Source organism: Colius striatus, chromosome 13 (genome assembly GCF_028858725.1).
Source record: "Colius striatus isolate bColStr4 chromosome 13, bColStr4.1.hap1, whole genome shotgun sequence".
NCBI lineage: Eukaryota > Metazoa > Chordata > Aves > Coliiformes > Coliidae > Colius > Colius striatus.
The window spans coordinates 10,372,782-10,398,044 of NC_084771.1; the positions used below are offsets into that span (position 1 = coordinate 10,372,782).

Sequence of the window (25,263 nt, forward strand, 5' to 3'; positions counted from 1 at the left end):
GTTTCCTAGAGCCCCGTGCAGGTGGCTGTCATTTGTGTTATCTTAGTGCTTTATCCATTAGCCTGTCAGGAGTTCTCTGTCTACCAAAGACCACCTTTCCTCCCTGTTTCAGTCTGCAGTAGTGGAGCTCTTCAGCAGGGTGGGACACCTGTATGAGTTAGGGGAGCATCTGCTAAAGTGAAGGTGCTAATGTGGCAGCTACTTGCAGGGCTAAACTACTACAGTTTTGACCTGAGGTGAGGGCTATGCTTTGGCCACCAGTGGAAAGTGACCCTGGAAAGAAAGGAAAAGGTGACTGCAGGTGAAGACAAAGCACTCACTAACCCTGGATGTGTCAATGAGGCCAGGGAGGCTCCTTTTCACCTCTCTGTGAAACTTTCCAAAGGACAAAATAGTATCATCGGGTGCTGAAGAGCAACAGCACACAGAGCACCAGCAAACTCCTGTGCATCCTGCAGCCTGCTTGTGCTTCCCTCCAGCTCCTCTAAACATGAGCATGAGCAAGACCACTCCACTTATTGGGAAGGAGACATCTGAGAAGAGCACTTCCCAGGCAGCTGGACTGTTCACTTAACGGATAAGCAAATGTAAAGTGGCTCAGCTTTGGATCTTAACAAAATGACAGAGAAAAAATACTGAATGGGGAACTAATCAACTGCCAGCTGATACCTTTGTTATGGTTTGTGCAGACAAAAAAAACCTGAATCCTTTGTGAATGTCTTAAGTAGTTGAGACTGACTGTGGCATGGAAAAATGATCTGCTGGAACACTGGGAGTGTCACTGCCAGTTTTACAAACGTGTTCACCACCTCAAGTTAATCAGCAATCAGTTAACTCCTTGTAAAAAAGTCTCTCAGAGACAGAACATCTTGAAACAAAAGGGATGGGGTCACTTTTCTTTAAAAATGATAACCTTAGCCTCCAGGAAGATCTCCAATTCCAGATGGTGTCAATCATTTGCACTCAGCTGTTGCAATCTGGAGAGCTGTGGCATGGGAAATGCAGGTGTTATCCCCTCTGCAGGAACCAGCACTGAACTCTGAGGGAAAAAATTCCCAGCAAAGAAACACTTCATGAAAATAGTGTGTTTCCCCGTAGTCTGGCACATCTGTTCCTCCTGGCTTGGGAAGGTAATATGCCCTATGAATTCTACCCCTAAAAAGCACCCATCAATTCCCATAGGATAATTAAAAAGAATCATTTACCATGGGCTCTGAAGCTCATGATGTGTGGAGAGAGACAAGAGCTGTGGCACGTTAGAGACTTATCAGCTCCAGCACCAGCTCCCAGGCGAGGGAAAGGCCCCTTCCCTTTGGTCTCAGACTGGCTGTCTAGCTCTCCAGGTCAGTGGAAGTTTGCAGGAAGCTGCAGCCAGGCCAGGGTGTTACTGTTTACCCAGCACAGCTAGAGAGGGAACACAAACAGCAAAGTGAAGGAAGCAGAGGCAGCGGGATGGCGGAGGGGAAGGAGACCTGCTGTCCTGCCATGGGACAGGGCCAGGCACAGAAATCAAGCCTGTTGCATACAAAAGCAACTGAAAGGTCAAGTGCCTACAAGAACATTGTTTACCTTCAGGCAGTGAAGCCCTTTATGTTTAAATTCTCCTTGTATCTACTGGGAGATTAATTGCTGCTTGAGATGAGCTTAGGGTGGATCGCTTTTAACTCAGCAGTGTAACAGCAGTTGCCTGGGGAATGTGCAGTTCTGTCTTGAAGCTTGCACAGTGACAGCATGTGAACACAGATAGAGGACTCCTTCATCTCATAATGATATCTGCTCTTTTGTTTAGTGTTATCTGGAATATATCTACCAGGAAGTGGTGGAGGTCTGTAGTTAGGTCATGCTTGCTTGCCCTTTGAATCCTGCTCTCTAGAGGGCCCAGGGCCCCATCCTGCCAACTGATGAAGCTGAGGGATTAAAAGCCTTTGGCTTTGCACCCCAGGAACTCTGTATGTTGAAGACTCAGGCTCTCCCCTACAGCTCTTCCCAGCATTGCATTACCTGCCTGTGTGTTTGAAATGTCCTCCTGAGCCACACACAGAGGGTTTTGTACAGGATTCATTTCTATTCATGTTTCAAACACTGTGATGGCAATTTGTCTCATGGTATTTGTATCATATGTAAAGCTGTGGAGATAACATCACCTCTCCCTTCAGACACTATCCATCATCCCACAGAGATGATAAGCACTAAATGGCCTTTGAGGACAGTCATTTGTGGCTGTTCATGTCTATGACATTCCTGAACATTCTCATTTTGCTTCTCACTTTGTTCCTGCAAAAGATAATTCTCTCACCTTCACTATTTATTTCTTTCATTCAGTCATACCTTAGCTGAGAAGCCTGGGCAGAGTTTCACAGGTTCTTTAAGTTCATATTTTGCCACAATCCCCATGAAGTTTGTCTTCATCAAGGTCAAAAACACGGAGAGGAAGCTTATAATCTGTTGTGTACGTTAATAGGATCATTAGCACTGAAGTGACACTTTGGTCTAAGTGTTTTGGAAAGCTTTACAAAGAAGTTGCCTAGTCCCCTGTATTCCTCCTGGCTTCTTCTGGGTACAGGAGTAACTTCTATAAAGTTCTATAAAGGGGTCTTTGAAAAGAAAAGACTTTTCAATTTGTCAGGCCAAGAGAGCTGGTGGTGGAATGTTTAGATTAAATAGAAAGCAGAATATTTTCTCTTTAGACAAAACAAAAGTGACTGTAGAACCCCCAGAAGACATTCTGAGTCAACCATGAAGCATTCGGGTTTTGGTCAAATGAAATGCATTCTTCCCTGGAAATTACTTTTAGAAACACAGGGATTTTGTAGAGAAAGATATTACTTTAGAAAGTGTTACTCAGAGATGGTGGCAGCAAAATGCCGCTCATAGCCACGTAGATAAAAGGCAACATGGAAAAATGTAACTCGTCATTCTTGGGCTGGAATTATAGTTCAAGCATCAGAAGAATTCATAAATTCTGACTCCTCACAAGACTAGATTAGAAGCAGGCATAGGCTTTGTGGAAAATATTGACCAGCTTTACCTGAGAGTGCCATCATTAAGAACAAGTCTCATTAGCTGTTGCCAGTTGCAGACTTTGGGTAAGGCTCAGCAATTAGCAGTTAGAGGGGATAAGAAAGGGGAAGGAAGAAGTGGGGGAAATGTGTGTGTGATTCTCACTGTCAGGCTTTCATTTAGAAACTTTTTATCAATGAGAAGGAGGGGTTTGTTAACCTCTTTCTGCTGGGATGTCAAGTGGTGTCACTGACTTCGTACCAGGAACTTGTGCTGCTCACTCACTGTCATGTCTTACAGGGCTCCTCCACTTAAAACTGACCATTTAGGACAGGATTTAAACTTCCTGAATGCCTTGATTCAGAATAGAAAGCATCTTAACCTTAGGTCCAGCCCTTATTACTTGAGGAACAACAGAGAGGGTCCTGCACAGTGACATAGCCTATATTCCCATGTCGTGTGGCCCTAAACACTGTTAACTGGGATACGGTGCCAAACCCTTCCTTGATCTATGTGAGACAGCCAGCTTATCTGCTGGGCTCCACGCTGAGCAGACAGGACAGCATTTGCCTATCTCAGCTTGCTGAGTGTCTGACAGTAAGGGTAGCTGTCCTGGTGTTTCCAGTGTGAAAGAAAGAAGAAATGCAGCTCCAACTCTGTTCTCACTAGTAATATCTTCTGGAAAGCAAGCCAAAGCCCAAGTCAGGCTGTCACCCTGTCCCTGCATTTCTGCTTCTCACATTTGGATTATCTCTGTGAACTGTCAGGAGAATTAAGGAGGCAGAAATCAGCTTCAAAGAGCATCAGAACTAAAACATGATCTCATGTGAGGGGTGTTTTCATGCACTTCCATCTTCTTTAGATTTCTCTTGGTAGGGAAGGGATGAAGAAGATGGGGCTTCACATCTTTGGGTTGTACTGTTTGATAAAGAAGAGACTGTGATTGATGTTACAGTCTACCCTGATGCAGTGTTCATACCACCTCTCCTCCTTTTTCTTTGCAATAGCAAGGGAGAGCTCATACCTTTCTTGGGGGATGCCTTGGTGCTGGAGCTGACAAACCATGAGGTGCACGCTCTGACAAGGACAAGCTCTTTGGTTGCATCCCCCTTTTTCCTCCAGAACAGACTTAACAGGATTTGTGCCGCCATATAAAAATCTATCTTGTTCCAAATATCCAGTTCTTGTGCCTTGGGCTCCTGGCAGGACTGCACTATGGCTCAAGCTTGCAGTGCTAATGCTTCATGGTGTCCACATGAACTTTAGAAGGAGCCAGAAATCGAATTCTCTGCAGGGGTACCTTGTAGTTACACTGTGTTCCTGTGAACATCAGTGCTGAAAAGCAAATATAGGAAACAAATCACTCCCTCAGTCCTGCCATGTTCCAACTCACAGTGACACTGAGATGGTGAAACACCAGCAGCTGAATTGCAATGAGTGGGAAGCCACTGTTAAAATATCTACCAGTGTGTTCGAAAAGTGAACCATACTAAGCACAAACAGGAATTGGTGATTCTACCCCACTGTAGGTGGACCCTTGTGCAGAAGCTAACAGCTCTGTATTGGGCTCACACACATCATTTTGTGCCAATTACAGTATCTAGGGCAGAGGAGGTGGGACTCATCTTTCTGAAGTACTTATCTGAGAACCAGCCTTATCATGGACATATTTTTTCAAGAAACAGAGTGACAGCCCTGCTTTGCATTAAAAAAGAGTAGAGGATGTCTGTTGCTGGCCTGCTGGCCCCATGCCTGTCATGAAGAGATTGCCTCCTTTAGCCCCACAGTTCTAGCAAAGCACTACTATTGAGGTGTGAGGACAGGAGTCAAAGCACAGCTTGGAGACTTGGGTGGACTTTTCTAGACACTATTTGGTGACCAGTTCCAGTTACCACAGTAATAATGTTGTACAAGTTGCTGATGGAGGGAAGCAAACCAGAGTTGAGCTCATGCTCCTTCCTACTGATTCATTGACTGAGTGGTAGGAAAAGGTGTAGCAAATCCCTTACTGCTACGTACAGCTAAGGACTGCAAGGGGAAATTACTGCAGAAGCTGAGGCAGCGTTTCAGCTGATATAGAGAGCACTTCCAGCTTATGCCCTGAGGACTCTCTTACTTTGAGACAGTTGCTTTGCTGACAGTAACAGTATTTCAAATAGCTGAGAGCTGCAAATCCTGACTTCTGTCTAGGCTGGGGCCTGGGATAGCCCTTTGGGAAGACAGAGTGAATCTTTGCTTGATTTGTCTTTTTTTCCTCCTTCTCTAAGTCAGGTTAAATTTTACATGTGCCCTAGGAAACATTGTGGAGAAGGCTCTCTCTATTTTAACACAAAATAGACAATCTGCCCTTTTCTTTGGCACAAAGGTTGAAATAAATGAGCGTGTTCCTCACAGGGAAGTGTCTCTGGTTGGGAAGGGTAATTGCAGAAGACAGATGGAAGCAAATGACATTGTCTAGTTGGCTTTGGCAGCATTTCCAGTGAGGGTGCCATCCACACAAGTCTCTGACATGGGCACCTATGTGGGCAGCTGCTTTGCAGTGAAGTCTTGTCTTTACTGCTCAAGAGCTGGCTCAGCAGAGACATCGTGTTCTGTGGGCTAAGGGTGGGCTTCTCCCATTCACCCTCTTCTATGATAGCAGACACAAGAGAGTTGCTTGGCTGCTCTTCCCCTTTAGCACTCAACTGTGCAGACACTGCTTCACTGCAGAGATTATCCCTCAGAGTTGCAATGAAGATAAACAGCCCTTAAACACCCAACTATTTCTGTTCCAGCCCTAAGCTAAGTTGTATTTTCAACAAGGAGATAGGCAACAGGAGAAGGGGATTGTCTTGTTTTTTAATTACAATCCTTGCAGCTTGCAGCTGCAGTGGGGAAGCAGAAAAGGCCTCAGGAACAATTATTCAGGATTAAGATCCTGAGTTGTCCCTCCCTGCAGACCGTCAGTGCACAGCTGGGGCATGGCGGCTGCTCCTGCGCCTTCGGGTCCCTTATGGTCTGACTGACGTGCAGGGGTCACTGCTCCATTGCACAGGGGGAAGAGCTGCTGAATGCCAGATTCTGACAGAGCTGAAAAACTCTACCAGGGAGGCTATAAAAACAGAAGCAAGCACAGGAAATAATAACCAATAAGCAGGGCTTCCGATACAATCATGTTCTCATTTTGGTGTCAAGCAGCAGGCCAGGAACGAAGGGAAAAAATACCATTCCCCTTCCTTTTTTGGCAATAATGGCTTGTAACCTCAGAGGGATCTCCAACCTTCAGGGTCCAGCTCAATATTTTCTCACTCCACCTGGCTCAGTCTCATAAACACCCTGCTGAGCACTTGCTCTCTCCACAAAACGTCCGGAGAGATGTCTTTTGGAGTTCTCCCTTGTCTGACTTTCACAGGGGACTGTGAGTTTCTTCACTGGGAAACAACTGATGGGTTTCTCAGTGATGTCCATACACCCTCAGACCAGATCCCTTAAAAAGGCATATTTAAATAGTGAAGAAAATCATAGGTACATCCTGAATGTCTTGCTTAACTCCAGAATTTGTAGAGAACAGTTTTCTCGTCCTCAAAACAGCCTGCTGCTGGCTTCAACAAATATACACAGGAACTGAATGGGAGGAAGAGCATCCATGCTGAGGTATAAATAGCTTCATTTCACTGGGGCCAGGCAGCTTGGTCAAACTGCCAGGCCAGGTCCCAGCAGGCATTTGGAAGATTGAACTTCTGAGGCAGAGCTCTGCTTTGGGGTGGATGAGCAACTGGCTCTCAAGGACATGGACCACAGGGATCCCTGCTGACTTGCCTGTCTTGCAACTTCACCCATGGAGTGCACAGTACAAGCTGGTTCATTTTCTACCCATTTTTCCTTCCAGAACTTTTAAAGCACAGGAGGCTGAGTAAGAGCCTTTAGAGCAGGGAGGACATATGACATAATTAAATTGCACCTGAGAGAGGATAGTCTTGGAGAGTGATTTAGAGAAAACAGCCATCCAGTGCTGTTTTGCAGGGGAACCTTGGACCTGCAATCTCAGGCAAGCAAGAGGACATCCTGCCACTTTTTATATTAGTACTGTTCCAAGTGCCTCACATTTCATAACCTGAGATATTTTCTTAAAGGAAAATGTTCAGGAGGTCCCAAAAGATCCATAACATTTCCTGCACGTGCTCCTGCCATAGAGTAGTGAAGGCCTGGGTAGCCAGACAGGGCACTGAATCAGGATGGAGAACTGAGTTTTCAGTGCACTGTTTCCTGAAGCGTAGGCACTGGGCTGGGTTAACAATATTAGATGTGGGGCATCTGAGCAATGTGTAATGAGAAAAGGAAACAGCTCAGCACAAGAACTAGGGTGGGTAAAACAACCAAGGCTTAAAGTAACAAGAAAAAATCAGAGAAAGGAAATAGAAAGGGAGAAAAAAAACATGACTGCAGGAACTAAAGTAACTCCAAAAAGCCACTTTCCGATAAGAGGAAGACTTGCTGGGAAAGCAGGATAAGGGTAGAGAGGGACTATTTTTAACAGACATAAAGAGACAGGAAAATGTCACCCACATGAATCAAACAGGTGTGTTCACCTAGGAGTGCAGGAGTTGAATTTAGCTCTGTGGGTGTATCACAATCCCCTTGTGCTCCTCAGGATGGTTTCACCATCATTAGCAATACCACAGGAGCTGCCCAGCAAATACATGTGTTCTGCAAGTACAACTCTGCCAAACTATTCAAATACTATCAGGCAAACTCATTGCTTCTCTAGTATTTGTTTTAATAAGAGAGTCACATTCTAGCATACACTAGAAAAAGGAATTCCTTTTCATGAGTATTTGTGGGGTACTGAACAGTAAGTCTACTCAGCACCAATGGAGTTCATGTCATCCCCTACTCAAGACCCTAGAAGTCAGCTCCTTTATCTGACTACTCACAATCTCAGCTTGGAAAATAAATCAGCATTTGGGGGGAATATTCTTCTAACAAGAGTTTGTGTTATTGAAATGGTTGTTCAGTATGTCACATTCACTTAATCACAGAGGACCACACTTCTCTGAAGTCTCTGCTTCCCTTCTTGGGTCTGAACTCAGTGATTCTGACACGTGGGGGAGAGGCAGCTCAAAGAGGACAAAAATGAGAAATGGGCTATTTTTTACAATAAAATGTGTATAATGGAATGATCCAGCTTTGCTAAGTACATATCCCAGATGTGAAGGACAAAGCAGTACACTAATGTGTAGAAGAGGTATTACAAAGAATGTTGTTGGGGAGTTTCATGCCTGGGGAGGAAGGGAAAGAATGAGGACTTGGGTATTCAGGATGACTTTTAGGAAAAGCATTGTGATAGCAAAACCCTTTGGGATAAAAGAATTTAGTCTTAAAAGGAGAAGAAAAGGAAAAGAGGTTGAAAGCAAGCAGTCTATCAGTTATTTGGGATACAAAACTAGATGAGACAGTGTAGTTTTCAAGTCCCATAATTGAACAAGATAGGTCATTTCTGATTCTCACACATGTGTCACTGGGAATTCAGCTGCCACATTCAGCCTCTACAAAATGTCAGAGCTGGGGCTTGCTGCAGTGGGGAGGAGGGATGTGTGAAAGCATCTGAGTTGTACTGCTTGTTCTACCTAGCACAGATCCCACAGATGAACACAGCTTAGAATACCACAGAGCCATAACCAAAAAACCCACAATGAAATTCTTACCTTTAACAAACACGTAAATCTTGGCCATGAGATCCTCATTAGATGGGGAGTCATCATAAATGCAGGTGAAGTAACCTGTGTCATTGGCCACGACCTTCCTGATGAGCAGCATGCTGCAGCTCTGCCTGGTGTTACCACGACAATCACTTACGTTCACCCGGGGGTCTTGGCTCTGCTCCCCCTTCAAAAGCCAGCTGACAGAAGATGTTCCCCTGTCAACACAACACCCCAAAATTAAACATAGAGTCATGACTTCAGACAAAATTTGGCCTTCCTTCTGGCCAACTATCGTCCATGTTCCCAGTTCCCACTCTTGCAGCTTGGAAATGAATAAACAAAGGGTGCTGGGTGCTTGCTTTTTCACCCATAAGGAATTAAGGTGCATCACCACACATTCTTTCCTAGAGCAGAAGAGCTTCCTGAAAAAATCTGTGGGAGCAAGCTAGCTCCTGGAGGGAAGCTGAGTTTTTGTTTTAACAGGCTTCCTGAACATGAGTTTGTTTTTATAGCACTATATTTTAGCCACTTCAAATATTGGAAAACATCAGATAAAATGATGTGTTTCCTCTCAGCTGAGGACTTTGCATATTTTAACAGCTAAATTAACTGAAATTTTCTTATTCCAAGGCTGCATCGAGAGGGGAGCATTCATGTAACTTCACATCCCCATTCTTGCTTAATCAGCAGTGACTCAGTCTTGATTTTGCAAAGGGTTTGGAACTAATCAGGTTACAGATCTTAGAATATCTGCTCAAGACACATTTTTTTCCAATTCACCTTGTCACAGCAGTCAGAACATAAAGGTAGCTGGGCAGATGAAACAATTTCCCTCACCTGACCCCTTTGTTGTCTTATGAGTGGTCACAGCTAATGTCAAACACAATTCTGTGTAGTTCACCAACAAAAATCAAGGCTTTTTTATAACCTACTGCAGGACTCAAAGAGCTTTCAACTGATCTAAGTTAGCTAGGTAACACTAGTTCTGATGTGCTGCAAACATGAGGCTGTACCACAGCAGCAGGAGCACTTGGAGCCCCTTTCTGCTTAGGCTGCACTTTGAGGGTGATGTACTAGTGTGTGCTGCACATCCTTATGAGATGAAGATTGTGACCTTTTTGTAGCAGACTGGTTTTTGGTGGTCAAAGTGGAAACTGGTGGGGTGTGAAGGTAACTGTCCATGAGTTTTTATGAGTATTAGAGGGATGCAGTTCTGTCTGTGTTTCTAGAGGGAAGCCACTTTTCAGGAGGACAGGGGATTGACTCATCCCTTCTCACTCAGTAAATTCCCACTGACCCAATGGCATTTGCTGAGCTGAGGAAGGAGGAAGAACCTCTAGATTTCCCCAGATGAGTGTTGCCAGGGAGAAATCCGGTCTAGACACATCAACTCAGTATAGACATGGTAATACCAAAGTATCTAATAAGCTCTGTGAAGTTCCCAGTTAGCTAATAACTCCAACTCCTTTTTCTGTGCCAGTGGCTTTGGAGTGGTGCTGTAGGTGCAACAAGGGAAGGAGTTTGCCAGCAAATTCAATGACACTTAAACAAACATCCTTTTGGCCCCCGTGTCTGCCCGTCCTTTTGTCGCCTTCCTGAAGATGATGTGGACATGGGGCTGAACTCTTGAGGTTATTCCCAGGACATAAGCTGAATGAGAGCACTGGGAAAAGTGTGAATATCCTCTCTGGTGAACAGCCTCACCCTCAGTTTTGGATGCACTGTTGATTTGGCCAACCCCACCTCATCTGTTGTATCAGCTTCCTGTCCTTCAGAGAGCTGGATTATTTTTTGACGTGGAGGTCCCTTCCCTGTGCTCTCTCCCTCCCTTACTAACGTCATCAATGATGTAGTGACCAGCTCTGTTAAGAAATGGGACTCCTTGCCTGGAATATGGAACAATGGCACTTTACATCCAGACACTCAACTCCCAGCATCATCGTGTCCCTGCCCCTCTCCCATCACCCAGTCTGGAGTCCATCAGGGCTGGAAATGTGCAATGGTGGCTCTGCACAGCAGATCAGGGATTTCACATGCCTGCCCTTCTTTATATGGACCCACTTTTTCCTCCTGTATCTTTTATTCTTGTGGAAGATGAAGAGTTTGGCTATCACTTTGGGATTTTCGCACACCTGGCAGAGGGAAGTCACAGCAGTAGATTTGGCCAGGTTGCCAAAAATGAGGAAATCTTGGCCAAGAACCTCAAATGAATGGAGTTTTAGGGAGAAGGGATGTTCCCACAGAGTTCCCACAGTCTGCAGCAGCTACATGCTTGATCTGCTGTCTTGTGCTGTGTTCCACACAGTCCTAATGCCCCCTAAAGGACTTCAGGCCAGCCTGGAGCTAATCTGTGAGCCTGAAGATGCTGGTGTGTCAGAGGAGGCAGGATGACAGACATCCACAAAGGAATACAGGGAAACTCACATTCAAAGTGCAGAAATCATACTTCTAGCTTCCATCCTCAGCCTGTGTGACCTGAGTCAAGGAACTGAAGTGCTGGGGACCTCTGTTCCCATGTGAGCAGGGCAGCATGCTTGCATACTTCTCTCTTTCTCAGGCCTGTCACGTGGATTTATTGCTTTGCATCCATAAAGCAAATTGGGACTGAAGTGCTAATAATTTCTCTATTTATTAATATAAGAAAACTAGGATGTTCCTACAGAGTAAAAAGGCAGTGGATGGAGAAGTGCTGAAAAATATTGATGTCATTGTCCTGGAGCATTACAACAAGCTCATGTCCATGTAACGTGGTTTATGAAGCACCACATCTAGATTTTAAAAGACTGTTTAAACTTTATTGCCATCATGCTTGCTGCTTTCCAAGCTAAAAATACCACTGTAAGGTTGGTTTGACCTCATAAGCAACACAACTAGCTGGAGGTATTTGGAAAAACCCTGTCTTCTGCTTCAGAAGACATCACAAATGGACACAGTATGAATCAGTTACTCTTTCCCTGTAACAATGAATTAGACTAGGACAAAAGTCAGAAGGGACATATGTGTCAGCATAAACTACAGCTTAGATTCACCTTCCCACTGCTTTTTCTTACTGTTTCCAGTATTTTCTGTTGCAAGAAACCAACCATGTAGTAGCTACAGTCAAGGAGACTTTGCAAGAAGATGTAAAAACAATGTATGTGTGTGAGAGAGAGAGAAGCTGTGACAGTCTGGATTACCTTAAGTCTTCTCTCCTACAATGCTCAGAAGAAAAGAAAATCAATGTCTCACAGTAGCTTGGTGTATAAATCACACTCAAAGCAACACCTATGAACATCTCAGTTGGAGGCCTTTTGTGGGACCAAGCAAGCTAATGTATGTTTGACACAGCAAGTGCTCTGAAGCCACATCCCCTGTTTCCACATGTAAACACATGTCATTGCCAACATTTTGCTTGTTTCTCACATGGCTAGTTTTTAAACATTGTGCCAAGAAATGAAGAGCTGCCATAATTTACAATAGTAGCAGTCTGCTTTTTTAAGAGTTCTGGTTATCTTTGATTTAAACAAGGTGGTCTGCTGCAACAGCTCAGGTCTCTGAATGTACACATGCTCCCTGCTGTTTATTTAACTGTCATCTCATAGGCTAGATGGCATTTGAGGTTAGGAAGTTTAAGCTCATATATGTATGTGAAGAGCTAATGATATGCTCTGGTGATCCTATTTGTCATTCATTTATGGACAGGGAGCAAAAGAGGGCTTTTAGCTGCAGAGGAGACGAATCTGAACCTATTTTCAGATGAAGATTTTCCAGCCATGTCCTTAAGCTTGGTACATCCCCCTCCCAGAAGCTTTCCTGTGTGCTGACTCAGGATTTTGCCTGGGCTTCTTTACAATATAAAGAATCTGGCCAAGCTGAATGCTGACCCAGGGCTTTCCTCCCTGCACTATTACAGCCCTCTGCACAGAATCACACGTGAGGGCAGAGAGCCGGTTCCCAGCTGGCTGTGCAGCAGCCTGTGTTCTGTCCTACCCAGAAGCTTTACTGTGCCAAGGTAATCAATACAACCAAGGAAATCCAGCAGTCCTTACCTGCATTTTATCTTCAGGGTGTCTCCTGGTAAGATGACAATGTGGTCTTTTGTAATGCTTAGAGTTGGTTTCTCAAAAAATTCTTCCTCAGCAAGACCTGACCCAAATAAAGCAGAAACCATCATTAGGCAGACTATTCAGTATGGTTAGAGCAGGCACAATACACTTGAGGCAAGCTTTTTGTTTTGTAAATAGTTCCTAATTTGGGGGCCCACACAGTGCTTGCATTTATACTGATGCAATTCAGTTGAGCGTGGACTGTAGTGGTGAGATTCCCTTAGTTTGTTTTTAGTTTCCTTTATTCATCTCTTTCTTTTCTAACACTGAGCACCTGCATTTCTGCTAACAGTGGTTCCTGTTGTTTTCATCCAGTGTTATTACTGAATTATTGCAGATTTAAGAGAATAGATTTGTTCCAGAAGGATTCTGCACACATATAGAAAATGGAAGGAATTGGGTCTTTGGGAAAGGATCTGATGTTTGAGCTCATGTGATATTTAACCAATGGGAGAAGAGAAAACAATCATTCAGGGGAGCAACTCTTTGAATCACAGCTGTGAAGCATCTGCTATGTTAGGAGCAAATCAAAAGGCTGCTGTTTTCCAAAGCACCATTCTGGAATACTGCATTTGAACTAAGCAGAGAGCTGCTTGCTTTGTGGACATTGTGTGTGGATGCTGGTGTAACGCTCCAAGGCAAGTTTGCAACAGTGTCTGGGACACCATAGCAGTGCTAGTGAGACAAAGTTAGTCAGATCTCTGATGACAATGGTCTTTAACTATAGTAGTGATAAAGGTCTCTCTCATCATCATCTCTTGGCTCAGGAAATGTCTTCTGAATGTGAAACTCTCCTCAGTGAGACACATATCTCTCTACATCTATGACAATAGAGTTTTCAGAAACAGAAGTGAAGTTGGCCAGGCTGGTTTCCTTGTCCAAATTCAAAGTAACATAATCAAGGAAAGGAGAAAACAGATTTAGATAAGTATCTCAATTTCCAAAGCTCTGATGTTAAAGCTGTATGTTTTCTTTCCTCTCCTGCTCTTCAAATCTCTATCTTCTTCTTTGCCTTGAACTTGATAAGACAGAAATCTTTAGCTGGGCTTATAACAGAGGCATTATTCTCAGCAGAATACTGAAGATAACATATCTACAAAAAGAGAAACACTAGGATTTAACTTTTCAACTGTATGAAACAGTGATTTTCTTTCCTCCCACCTTCCACCTCTCATCTCTCTTGCTGGATTTCAGTCTGCCAGGCTCTTAGCCTGGCATATTCTCTGTGTGGAGAGTGAATCACTCCCACTTTGGAGAGTCTGGCTTCTTCCATGAGCCATTCAAATTCCCATCAGTAACTCAGTGGAGACCAGCTAATCTCACAGCACTAGAGAATCCTTCCCAAAGGGGATCCTGCCCAGATAGCACGTTGCTGCACATCCTTGGAAGGTATACTGACTCTTCCTATAGACCTCTAGCTGAGGCTTTAAACCAGTGCTTCAGTACCAGAAACATTGTCCCTGTCCCAGTTTTGCTTTATCTCCAAAGTCCTTAGCAGAACAAGAAGTTGGATTCTGGTCAACACAATCTCCTTCCAATGCATCTGTGTGATGTTATCATGGCCCTACCTAAAAACCACTATTACATGTAATGCTGTGGAAGGCAAATAGCCAGTGGGTTCCAGGCCTGCAGCTCCTCTGTTTCTTTTAAGAAGTACCATTATTCCTAAACACATTCAAGATGAACCCATGCAGGGTGCAGCATCACATTTAAAAAAAGAATCAACAGAAAAAGCCCTAAACTCTGCAGGAACAGGCTCTGAGTCCAGTTTCTAGAAACAACCAGTTCACATTGAGCATGGGCTGAGCTTTGCCATGTGTTATTTCATGATGTGGAGGTATTTCAGTCTCTTAAGACCATGAGCTTTGTAAACACAATCCAAAAACATGGCCAAGAGCTTTGAATGTGTTTGTCAAGTGTCATTTAATTTGGTAGCTGAGGGTTGTTTGGGTCCTGTGAAGCTCTCCCAGGACACAGCTATAACCGTGGTCTGCTCTGGGCTGTTTGTGCTGTGACTTCAGCCAGGTGTTGCTTCGACTTAGAAAATCCTGGGGTTTGAAATAATCCTTTATTTCTTTCCTCTTGTGCCTTCAGTTGTTCTTAGGGCTTAGAGGGGCTTAGCTGATGTCTCAAGCTGGCTTTTTGAACAGGCCTGAGTTTTACCTCTCATGAGCAAGTGTGACACTGTCAAAGGGGTCTGGAGTGCAGTGCCAAGCAGCTGGCATTAGACCTGAGCTGCTCTTGGAGAGCAACACAGTCCTTGGGCTTTTATAATATTTGAGACTGGTTTTGCTAACAGAAAGAAAAGTATTTTTCAATTATTCTGTTTATACTTCTGAGCTACTTCTTTCCCAACGTTTATTTTGGCTTCGGGAGCTGAGGAAAAGAATAAGCAAAGTGTAATTTCAGTGCTTTTCTACCCCAAGGAGGACAGGAGGAGAAATTCCTCTGCCACACACACATTTGAGAGCTGCTGCCAGGTGACAGAGGGTTTATATAAACACAATGTGTGCCCCTTCTGACACATCAGAGCCAAAAGAGAGTGGACTAGGGGAAAAAAAGAATGTTTGAGAGCACAACTGAAGGTAATGGGGGAAAAGGTGAGGCTGTGCTGCATCAGGATGCCTGAATACCAACACTAGCAGGATGATGCCTCACAACATTTTTGATCTCCCATGGTCCTGCTACAGCTGGACTTCATTTTTTTGGAGGCAAAGCTGGAGAGAGCCCCACGGGGCATGTTGGATGAGAGAAAGAGATCCACTCCACTTTCATATTGGTTTTAAGTATTTGAGGAGACTCATGGCTTGAAGAAGGTGTTAAGGTGCTGCAAGCAGCTTCCTGCAGAGAGAAGCAGGCAGGAGGCTGTGTGGTGCTTGGCAGGGCACAGCATCACTTCCCAGGATCCTGCAGCCTAACAGGTTTAGCTTTGGATTCTCATTCACACCAGTCAGTGGTGCCGGGGGAACTGGGAGAGAGGGAAATACTGTTTAGTTTGTACAAAGACTGAGGCTCCCAGGACATTGTGTGCACTTGCTGGTAAACTGTTGATTGCAATTGTGAAGCACAGGCATGTGTGATCTGGTTCTGGGAAGGGCAAAATTAGCCCAATGATGGCTTTTCCTTCTGCATAGTCTGAATATGACTGTTCACCATTTTAATGTATTTCATTTCAATTTTATGAGCTTGAATCAATAAATGCCTCACACTTCTCAAAAAAAAAAAGGTTTTTCACAGCTACCCTGCACTTCATACAAAAATTCTCAGACTTGAAGAACATCTCTCTGAGGTAGGACTCTGAGATACCCTATAAAACCAACTCCTACAACCTGCTCAGGGCGGGCTGCGAGGCCCGTGTCGCTGCAGCAAGTCCTGCTGAAGCTAATGTGCTCTGATTGCACAGCTCAAATTGCAATGTCCAGGCCTAAAACAACATTCTTCTCTGCTAAATAATTTTGGTCCTGCTCTAAGGCTACAAGGGTCATAAAATTAAAAACAAGTGCTCGTGCCAGCTGTGTAATCACCATGGCAAAGCTCTGCAGAGGAACAAACAGCTCGGCAGGCGCTGCTCTGCAGGAGGAGGTCTAAAGGCCCAGGGTACCATGGCTGTACCTGACACTTTCTTTGTGAAGCTGCCACTACTGCCTGTTTGGGGTGAGGCAGCCTTCCCTACATCCTCTGGCATAGTTTGAGGTAAGATGCTAGAGTGACAATGCTGCAAAACTAGCAGAGAGCCCGTGACTCTCTGCAGAGCTACAAATAGCTCTTAGATAAATATCCTCTCCATAAGCCAAAGGAGAAAGACAGATGCCTCCTAGGAAGCGATATGTTGCATTTGATGTTAGGTTTCTGCCCTCAGTTACTTGTTGCCAATGCAAGTTGACTATAGCAAGACTTGAGGGTAATATCACCAGGCTAAAGATAACCCCTAGAAAGAGCCCCGAGTCAGGACAGACCTTCTCAATGAGACAGAGCCTCATTGCACCATTGCTAAATCTGAGAGTTGATTCTTAACTCTAACATTCTGCTCTTGGTGGTGAAAACCCCAAACACAGCACTATCACATGAATCCTTGGGAGTGAAATGTGGCAGGTTGACTGAGAAATTATCCAAGGAAGGCAAGTATATAGAAAACTGATGTGTGACCTCCCTCACCTTTGTGTCAGATGATTTCTGACTCCACCTCGCTTGGCTGAGGCAGATCCCTCCCATGCTGAGTGAATGCCTGATGGTTCTTGCTGGGCCCATCAGCGAGCATGGATAAAAACTATTTTTAATCTCTGGTTTTTAATGTAACAGCCTTCATTTGAGCCTCCTCTAGGCACTGTCACTACCTGGGAGCTATCCCCAAAAGTGCACCCACAAATGCTTGTGAGACCTAATGTCTCCGTGTACCGTCCATAGTGACAGCTAACGTCAGTGTGATAGCTGATGAAGAGATCCACACATCCCTTTTGGGCACTGCAGTGCACACAGGAGGGGAGAGCTGAAAGAACAGTATCAAAGAGCACCTAACCTCTGCATCAGATGACAAAGAAATAATTGCTAGGCAAACCAGGGACTACTGTGTTGACAGCTAAATGAAGCAGGTTAGACTAAAGCCTGGATTCCACAAAAGCTTGGGCACACAAATAGCTTTTTGCACATGGTTGAACTCCAGAGACTATTCATGTGTGTAAAGTCACTCTTGTGCATAGATCTGAGCCCTAGGACACATCAGGTCCCATTAGAAAGGACTGGACTTCAGTTTTACAGCTGGTTTTAGTGGGGGAAAGGGAGAGGCATATACACAACATCTAAAACCATTTTGTTATTACTGGCAATAGATTGGGGATGCTCTTGGAAGCCATGCTTACCTTCCAGTGTTTCTGAGCCAGAGCCTGGGGAATCAAGGGGAGCTGTACAAACAGTGTGTGTGGCCCTGGTCACCAGGAATAAGGTGATCAGCAATAATATGGGTTGTTCAGATGAAGAGCTGTTACCTACGCTGCCTGCCAGGGAAAAACTGGTGAAGCTCAGCCTCTCCAGATGACTTTGTGTCTGTAGTAGTAAATGACATGAAGGAGAGACAATGTGCTTTCCTGTGAGGTGCCAGGGTACCTCAGCACAAGCACACAGGATGAGCACATCTGAAGAATGAACAGGTACCTGTTGGAAAGGGTATTTTCAAGACTATACCCCCAAGGAAATCCTGTTTTCACTGGAATTAGAAAGCTCAAAGGTTCATTGAAAAGCTGTGTGTGTTTAAACCAATGGCCTCTAATCATTTTAGGATTTATTTCAAGGTTACCCTTTGTGAAAAGAGAAGACACAACAGCAGTGCCAGCATTATCATATTTGCAGTACTTAGTGTGTTTATTAAGTCTTCAGCTCCTGGAATCAGCTTTCTCTTGGCATCAAGTAATTCTCTATTATTTTAAGGGGTTAAAAAGATAGTAGCAAATAACTAAAAAGACCCATATACCCCCCAGTTTTGGTTGTGAGAATGAGTGGGAGAAGGACATCCAGTTTCTGAATCTGCTAGACTCAGGCATTGACAGCAATGAACTGTCTTATGCTCCCTATTCAAAATGCTAAAGTTTCTAAACAAAATATTCTTGCTTGCATTGACTTTCCCAGCAAAGAGGGTGAGACACAAAGAAAGCAGATGATTAATGGCCCCAAGAAACAGGCTCAACTGTAATGGGAAAAAAATAATCTCTGTGAAAAACCTGTTCCTGGAAAGTACATGGGAAATGGGCTGCAGATCCATGAGGAAAGAACAGCTCATGCTCTGTGCCACTGCCCAGGGAGGGAGCAGGACGGCACTGTCACTTGGCCATTGATCAGCTCACCTTCTTTCCTGCCACTGGAAAACCCACCCCTGGGAGTGCTGAGTGCTGTAACTGCCCCTCAACCCCCAGGCTCAGTGATGGGCATGAGCAGAGCTCAGGACTCACCTGGAAACCACTTCTAGGGTGTTAAAGCAGCCAGGAGCCTGCTCCTCTCTGCTGACTCTTACAAGCCCAACACATTGTGATGGCGAGAAAAGCAAAGAGCAAAGAGCTCACATACAGTGGGTCCCAGGGGTCCTTGAATACCCATCACTGTCTTTTGCCAAAATTGTCTCTCTTGCCTACTACACTGCTGCCATCCAAGCAGAACTATTTTTAAGGAAAATGGTTTATCAGCTTTTAAAGAATGGTTACAAGAAGCCTATCTTCCTGTTGCTGCCCACCTAGAAATGACTAGGAGTCCCCCAGAGTGGTCCTGCAACAGAAATGCTGTGTGTGGGTGCAGAACTAGCAACCTGTAGGCCAGAGACACAGCTTCCATTCCTACAGAAGCTGCAGAATTTAATCCAAAATTAAGTTAACCATCACAAACTCATCAGGAGAGATGGCTGAGATTCTTTCAGGATACTCAAATCCTAGTGTTAACCCAAGAATATCTGCTGGCAAAGGAACAGGCTTCATGTTTTCTGTTGATTTCCCAATCCAGAGAAGCTAGTATTTGTTTAGCTGACTCATGAGAAAGGGGAGCAGTTCACACCCATTCTTCTTCTCTGCCTGCCACAAATAGAAGTTTTGTGTAGCTCAGCCAGAGACAGTAGTTGGGGTGTAAATGTTCCAAGTGACAACAAGAAATTCAGTTAGAGGAGGAGACATCAACAACAGCATAGTAAAAACAACTGCTAAGTAGAGCAAGTGTTTAAAGATAAGATAAGACATTGGCCCTGCTCTCGGGGTTTGTTCCTGCAAGGCTTTTCCTCACCCATAGATGCATCAGCATTTCCTGATGAAGTGGCACAGGGTCACTCTGGTTTCCTTTTGTAATCAGCAGAAACTCTTCAGCAAGGCCACCTTATTGCTTTGTGTGCTGATGCTTAAAAACCCTTGTGTCAATTAAGAGGAACTTTTGCCTTTTTTTCTGTAACCAAAACATAACCTTTGGAGTTCAACTACACCTGCTTAAAGGCAACTCCCTGAGCTTTCTTGGCTGCCCATGATATGGATCATGGTATCAGTTGCAGATTTATGGAAAGAGGTCACAGAAAGCAACTCTAGGTCAAAATTGTTTGGTCTTTGCTGGCAGCAGCTCATTAATCAGAGCCATTGTTTTCCCTCTCACACTGAGTGTAGAGTCCCAAAGAATGATAGAGATATCACCAGCTTGTGCTTATGCTGAGTTATGTAGTGAGTGGACATGTCCTTTCTTTGTAACTGGATGACAAGCTGAGAACTTAGATCTACAGCCATAAAATAAACATGAAATCTGGGAAAGGAGGTGGCAACATCTGCAGTCATCTACCATGCACTCAAGCATAGTTGAAAGTATTTAGGAAATGCAATAATTTCATGTTTATGGGGAAAAAAAAAAAGAGGCTGGGAATGTTGTTATTTCTTGATCCAAATTATGGCAATTCCTCTGGGAAAGAGAAGACCTGGCACACCTCCATGATTAGCAAATAGGCAGATCCAGTGGGAATGAGACACACAAAATAAGAGACCAGGCTCTGTGCTAAAGACTTTAGGGGAAAAAAGAATCAAAAAATGCGAGGCATGAAACTGTCTTTGCCTCTCCCCCAACTTGTTCTCCTGAGAAAAGCTTTAGGGATGCAGATGTTCTAATGATTCCCAGACAGGATTACTTCATAGACGCTCCAGACATAGCTTTCATTCTTCTTTGACTTGACCATCCTGAGGAGAGGGCACATTCTTCAGACAAGGCTGTGAGTGAGAGGAGGAAGGAGGGCCTGTGTTGGTCTCTAGGATGAAGCACTATGGGGAGCAGCCTCTGCAAGAGCCTGACAAAGCTTTGGCCCCAGGGTTCACCCTCCAGTCTCACTGCAGTCCACCATGGCACGTGTTCTGTGTGCCCTTCACCTTCTCCTAGAGAACTCAACAGATGAGGGCTTCCTGCTACTCAATCTTTTGATAGAATTCAGCACTTGTCAGCCAAGATTTCTCCCCATTCTCCAGAGCACTTTGTAGGAAAATGGGAAGGTAGAAGGCCATCTAGATCTGCTTCCACTGAGTCCTTTCCAGGCTTCCCTGTGTCCTGGTGCCAACTCAGAGTTGTCACCAAGGTGAACTCCTGGAAGCATATTTGCATCTTGATGGACAGATAGCTGGATGTTTTTATTACCTGTCAGCCCAACAGTTCCTCAGAGCTGCAGACAGTAAACCATGGATCAAGTTATGATTCCAGCTTGCCAAAACCCTACATTAAATTCCCTTTAATCTCATCAGAATTGCTCTATGCAGGGTCATTTGTGTGCAGTGAGTAGTTCCTTAGAAAGTTTCAGATGAGAAGAAAGGAATGTTTTAAAACACTTTTAACTAAATTACTTTATTATTTTGAGTAGCTATCAGCAGATTAGCTCATTTTTCAAAGGTGACATATAAGGCTGAAAAGTCAGCAGCAGTAATTCACAGACCTCGTGTGTCGCAGCGCAGCACTAAATGCTGTGTTCACTCACACATCAATGGCAGTGGATTTGGCACCCCCCTCAATTTCTTTCAAACATATTTGTTTTATACAGCTGCAAATAATGAAAGCAATTGTTGTGCTGACTCTATTCCAAGAGCTATTCCCTAACCTGCTCATGTGCACAGAAAGAATCAGAGATCTGTCTTGATATGAGCCAGGACCTCTCATGAAAAAAAACAAGTAGTAAATGTCTATTGATGCAAATAGTGATTCCTCTCTTGTTCCTACCCAGTTTGAACATTTACACTGGACTTTTAACCTGGAATAAGGAGGCTGTGTATCCTCAGGATGAGAGTGAAGCTCTCAGGCTGGATTTTTGTTAGAGAGAATGGACTGTATTGTTTAAGTTAGAGAAGCAGTAGGAAAATTTTCAATAGGTCTTCTTTTCTGTACAGTTTTTCTGTACCTTTCTCATCTCTTTCTGCTGAAGTGAAAATAGCCATCAGATTAAAGAAAACAAATCCAGTCTTGTTGTTTTCTGTGAGGATAAGATGGGGTAATTAAAATGTTTATTTTACTTGCTAGTCACACCATTATTGCACACCTCTTGGCAGACTGGGAATGTGTGTAATGATTCCTGTACTATAGTGATTCTTCCTGTATCAATCTGATTACAAGGCAGGAGACAGGGAGGATGCAGTGGGGTTTATTCTTCTGTTGCCTTTAGTTCAGTGTTTAGGAGGTGATGCAATAACTCATGTGTGCATCAAGCTCATCATCTATCCCATCTGCCCATGGAGGTCAGTGTAAGAGGGATACCCTAGAGAGACATCAAAATGGCCAGAGAAGAAGAGAGGGAAGTTATGAAATCGCTGAAACTCTGATTTAGCAGAGAGCGTGTTCTTTTGAAAGCATGGTATGGTCTCTGCCAGCATTCAGCCTCTGCCTGGATGTAGCAAATGAGAGGAGGATGCTCACTCACATTCCTCTACCAACTGCAGATTAAATCAGTGACTTCCAACTCTGCCTTCTTGGTTCATCAGCTGCTTGTGCATGAGACTTCTGGGACAACTCCCAAACTAGCTACACCACATCACAGAGTCACAGAATCCCAGAATCTCAAGGGTTGGAAGGGACCTCGAAAGCTCATCCAGTCCAACCCCCTGCCAGAGCAGGGCCACCTAGAGTAGGGCACACAGGAACTCATCCAGGTTGGTTTGAATGTCTCCAGAGAAGTAGACTCCACAGCCCATCTGGCCAGCCCCTTCCAGTGCTCCCTCACACTACAGAATGACCTTTATAAGAGCTGGGGAAGAAAAAAAAGCTGTTTTAAGCCCAAGTGGTGGGAGTTCTCAGGATGTGCCACGTGGATCTGCTCTGGGTCCCGTCTTCCCTTCGGAAATCTTTGTACAAGGAAATGGTTTGTTTGCAGTGATTGAGTTGGTGGGGCCGGATGAGGCTTAAGAAGGAGACTGACACAGCCCTTCTTTGGTTTCATTTGGTGAAAACTGTCTAGATGAGATGGACACATTCCTAAACACACTAGTGTGAGTCTTCAGTGCATAGAGTCCAGCAAGGAAACTTGCTATCTCACAAGCCAAAGTATAAGGAAACTTGTCCCTACATCTAAGCTGGTGGCTCAGCTCCACTGAAGACAAAAATATTTCAGTACCACAGAGATGGTGGGTTTTAAGAAAGCATGAGTTTACTTGCATGTCACAAGTTATTCTTTTAGACTATTCCTTTCTCTGTGTTCTTTGAGGTTTAGTCAAGGATCAGTTGCCCAAATCTAAGGAAGGGAACAGTTAAGATACTAAATACACACAATCACATCTCAGTTTTGCAGCTTGACTCAGACATCTCAGGTGTCAAAGATCCTTATATAGACAGTTTGCCTCCATATCATACGAGAGTTCTGCCAGTTTTCCATATCTCAAGCAAAATATCAGTATGGTTTAAAATCACATGCCTTTTGCTGCTGATCTGGTCATTTGCCACATTGTTTAACCTGAAGACTAAGAGCCCTTTTGATAGATTTGCTACTACTCTCTTGCATAGCACACTGTAACAAGGCCTTTAGATGCTACAATAACAACATTTTTGTAAATCAGAGTGTATTTACTGCTTAACAGGAGAGTTGGAGCCATGGGAGATCCTATACCAAGGGCAGCTATTTATCTGCTTTTTCTGTTGCAACTAGGAAGAGTAAAGGGAGAGAAAAGCAAATCTTCCCAAGGTTGAGTTGTATCAGCCTGTGTAATTCATCTCTCAAAGGAAGCAATGATGCTAGCCCTATCTTTAGGAATATTTAAAATTAGACAAGATAAAGCACTAGGAGATGTCCTTCAGAAGACATTTGCTGGTGACCTGCATGAAGTATTCTCTAAGAGCTTCAGCTGCCATATTTAGGCAGTGTTAAGGCCATGCTGCTCTGCTGAGATGACCTACCAGGATATGGCTTGGTTTAGTGATGGGCTTGGCAGTGTTAGGTTAGTGGTTGGACTTGATGATCTTAAAGGTCTTTTCCAACCATAACAGTTCTATGATTCTATGACCTGGGGCACAGATCTCTTCCCTTTTCAAACTTTGGTGCTACCTCAGCACTGCTGAGATTCAAAGGCAACGTGAATGTTTGCAGATTTGACTCAAAAGTGTCCATAAACTAGACCTCAAAAGGGAACTGTGGCTGTTTTCTAAGGAATGCAAGAGCTGACAAAGGAATTTGGATGAGATTCCACTGAATGGTAAGAAGGTGGCTTGTGAAACAACCTCTGACCACGCTCCATAGCCAATTCCCAGTATTGCCATCAAAGCAAGGTGGCTGCCCACTGACCACCAAATGCTGCTGAGGACAGACTGCCTCTCTTCTCAGGCCACATGCCCCAAAATTTCCTCCCTGGAGCCTCGCCAGTGTGAGTCTGGCAGTTGGCCCTGCTCCTTGGGGGTGCTGGAGGGTTGTGCAGGTAGCATCACACAAACCCCAGTGGAAACTGGGCAATATGTATTCTCATGCCTTTTGCATAGTCCTGAGTTCCTCCTCCCCATCACTCAGTCCCCTTTTCTAGGAAAAAGTATCAGATTGCATGGAAACAAGCAAGTTGGTATGTTCTTTCTCTTTGTAAAGAACATCTGTGTCCTCCTGTGTGATGAATCACTGACCTGCAGAAGGAGCAGGCCAAGGGAAGGCCACGAGAGGGAAAGACTTGAAATCAGAACAGGGAAGGTGGATGGGCAGAGTGAAGAAGAACAAAAGCCCACCCCAGTTAACATTGTTTTATCATTTTTCCTTGAGCTATAAATCCAGAAGCAAATGAGCCAGAGCCCCCTGGAATCAAGTGACACGCCACACTAAACAGAGACAGATTTGATCAAATCACAGGGATCCTGTGTGTGTAAATGCTTAGTGTCAGTAAAATCTGCTTGGTGGGTAATTACTTTGTTTTCTCAGTTTCTTAACTCTACCCATTAAGAAGAAATGGGCTGAAACCAACTTTGGACTTGATGCTGGAATCTGTTTTCGATCAGCTCAGTGTTCCACTTCTGTCGGCTTTGTCTCTGTGCCTGTCTCAAGAGGTTTTCCTCTTTTTTTTTAGTTTGTTTTGAAGGATGGGAGGTTGCTATTTTGGGAGACAAGATAAAAGCTGTTTGCTGAGATGGGGAGAGAGAACCTAAAGATCTCCTTACAAACCAATGCCAGTTTCAGTTACATTTCTGCAGCCCCAGGAGATGTTATGTTATCTCTTGCTTGCAACCTCCCTGGCTAGTTTGGCCTAACTAGATCTGGAAGCTGGTTTCCTCACTGGTTTGCATTAAGCTGGAAAGTACCAATCAGACCCAGGGAACTGGCTGCAAATCATTTGTGAAATCCTTCTTAATGACAAACTCCACCAGGCCATGGAACAGGGCTTCAATCACTTCCTTGCAGCCTCCACTGCACTGTTACCCTGATGTGACCCCAGCTTCTCCCCTGTTTGTTAGGCTTCTCCACAGCTGTGACATAATGTTTTTGATGGCAGGGTTTGGAGGAATTCTGCTTGTGGCAACGCAGGAATCTGCTTTGAATTAGCACTGCACATATTTATCAA

General features: G+C 44.3%; 1 protein-coding gene across 2 annotated transcripts in view; it reads right to left on the reverse strand.

The window, feature by feature from the left end:
- Positions 1-25,263, reverse strand: part of LOC104559025 (vascular endothelial growth factor receptor kdr-like) — a 130,012-nt gene that overhangs the window by 81,873 nt on the left and 22,876 nt on the right. For both annotated transcript variants that reach the window (XM_010203820.2, XM_062006738.1), the window contains exons 2-3: positions 12,710-12,806; positions 8,685-8,896 (exon numbers count right to left, since the gene is read on the reverse strand). In XM_010203820.2, coding sequence (XP_010202122.1) covers positions 8,685-8,896; positions 12,710-12,806 — 309 coding nt within the window. The remainder of the gene's footprint in view (positions 1-8,684; positions 8,897-12,709; positions 12,807-25,263) is intronic.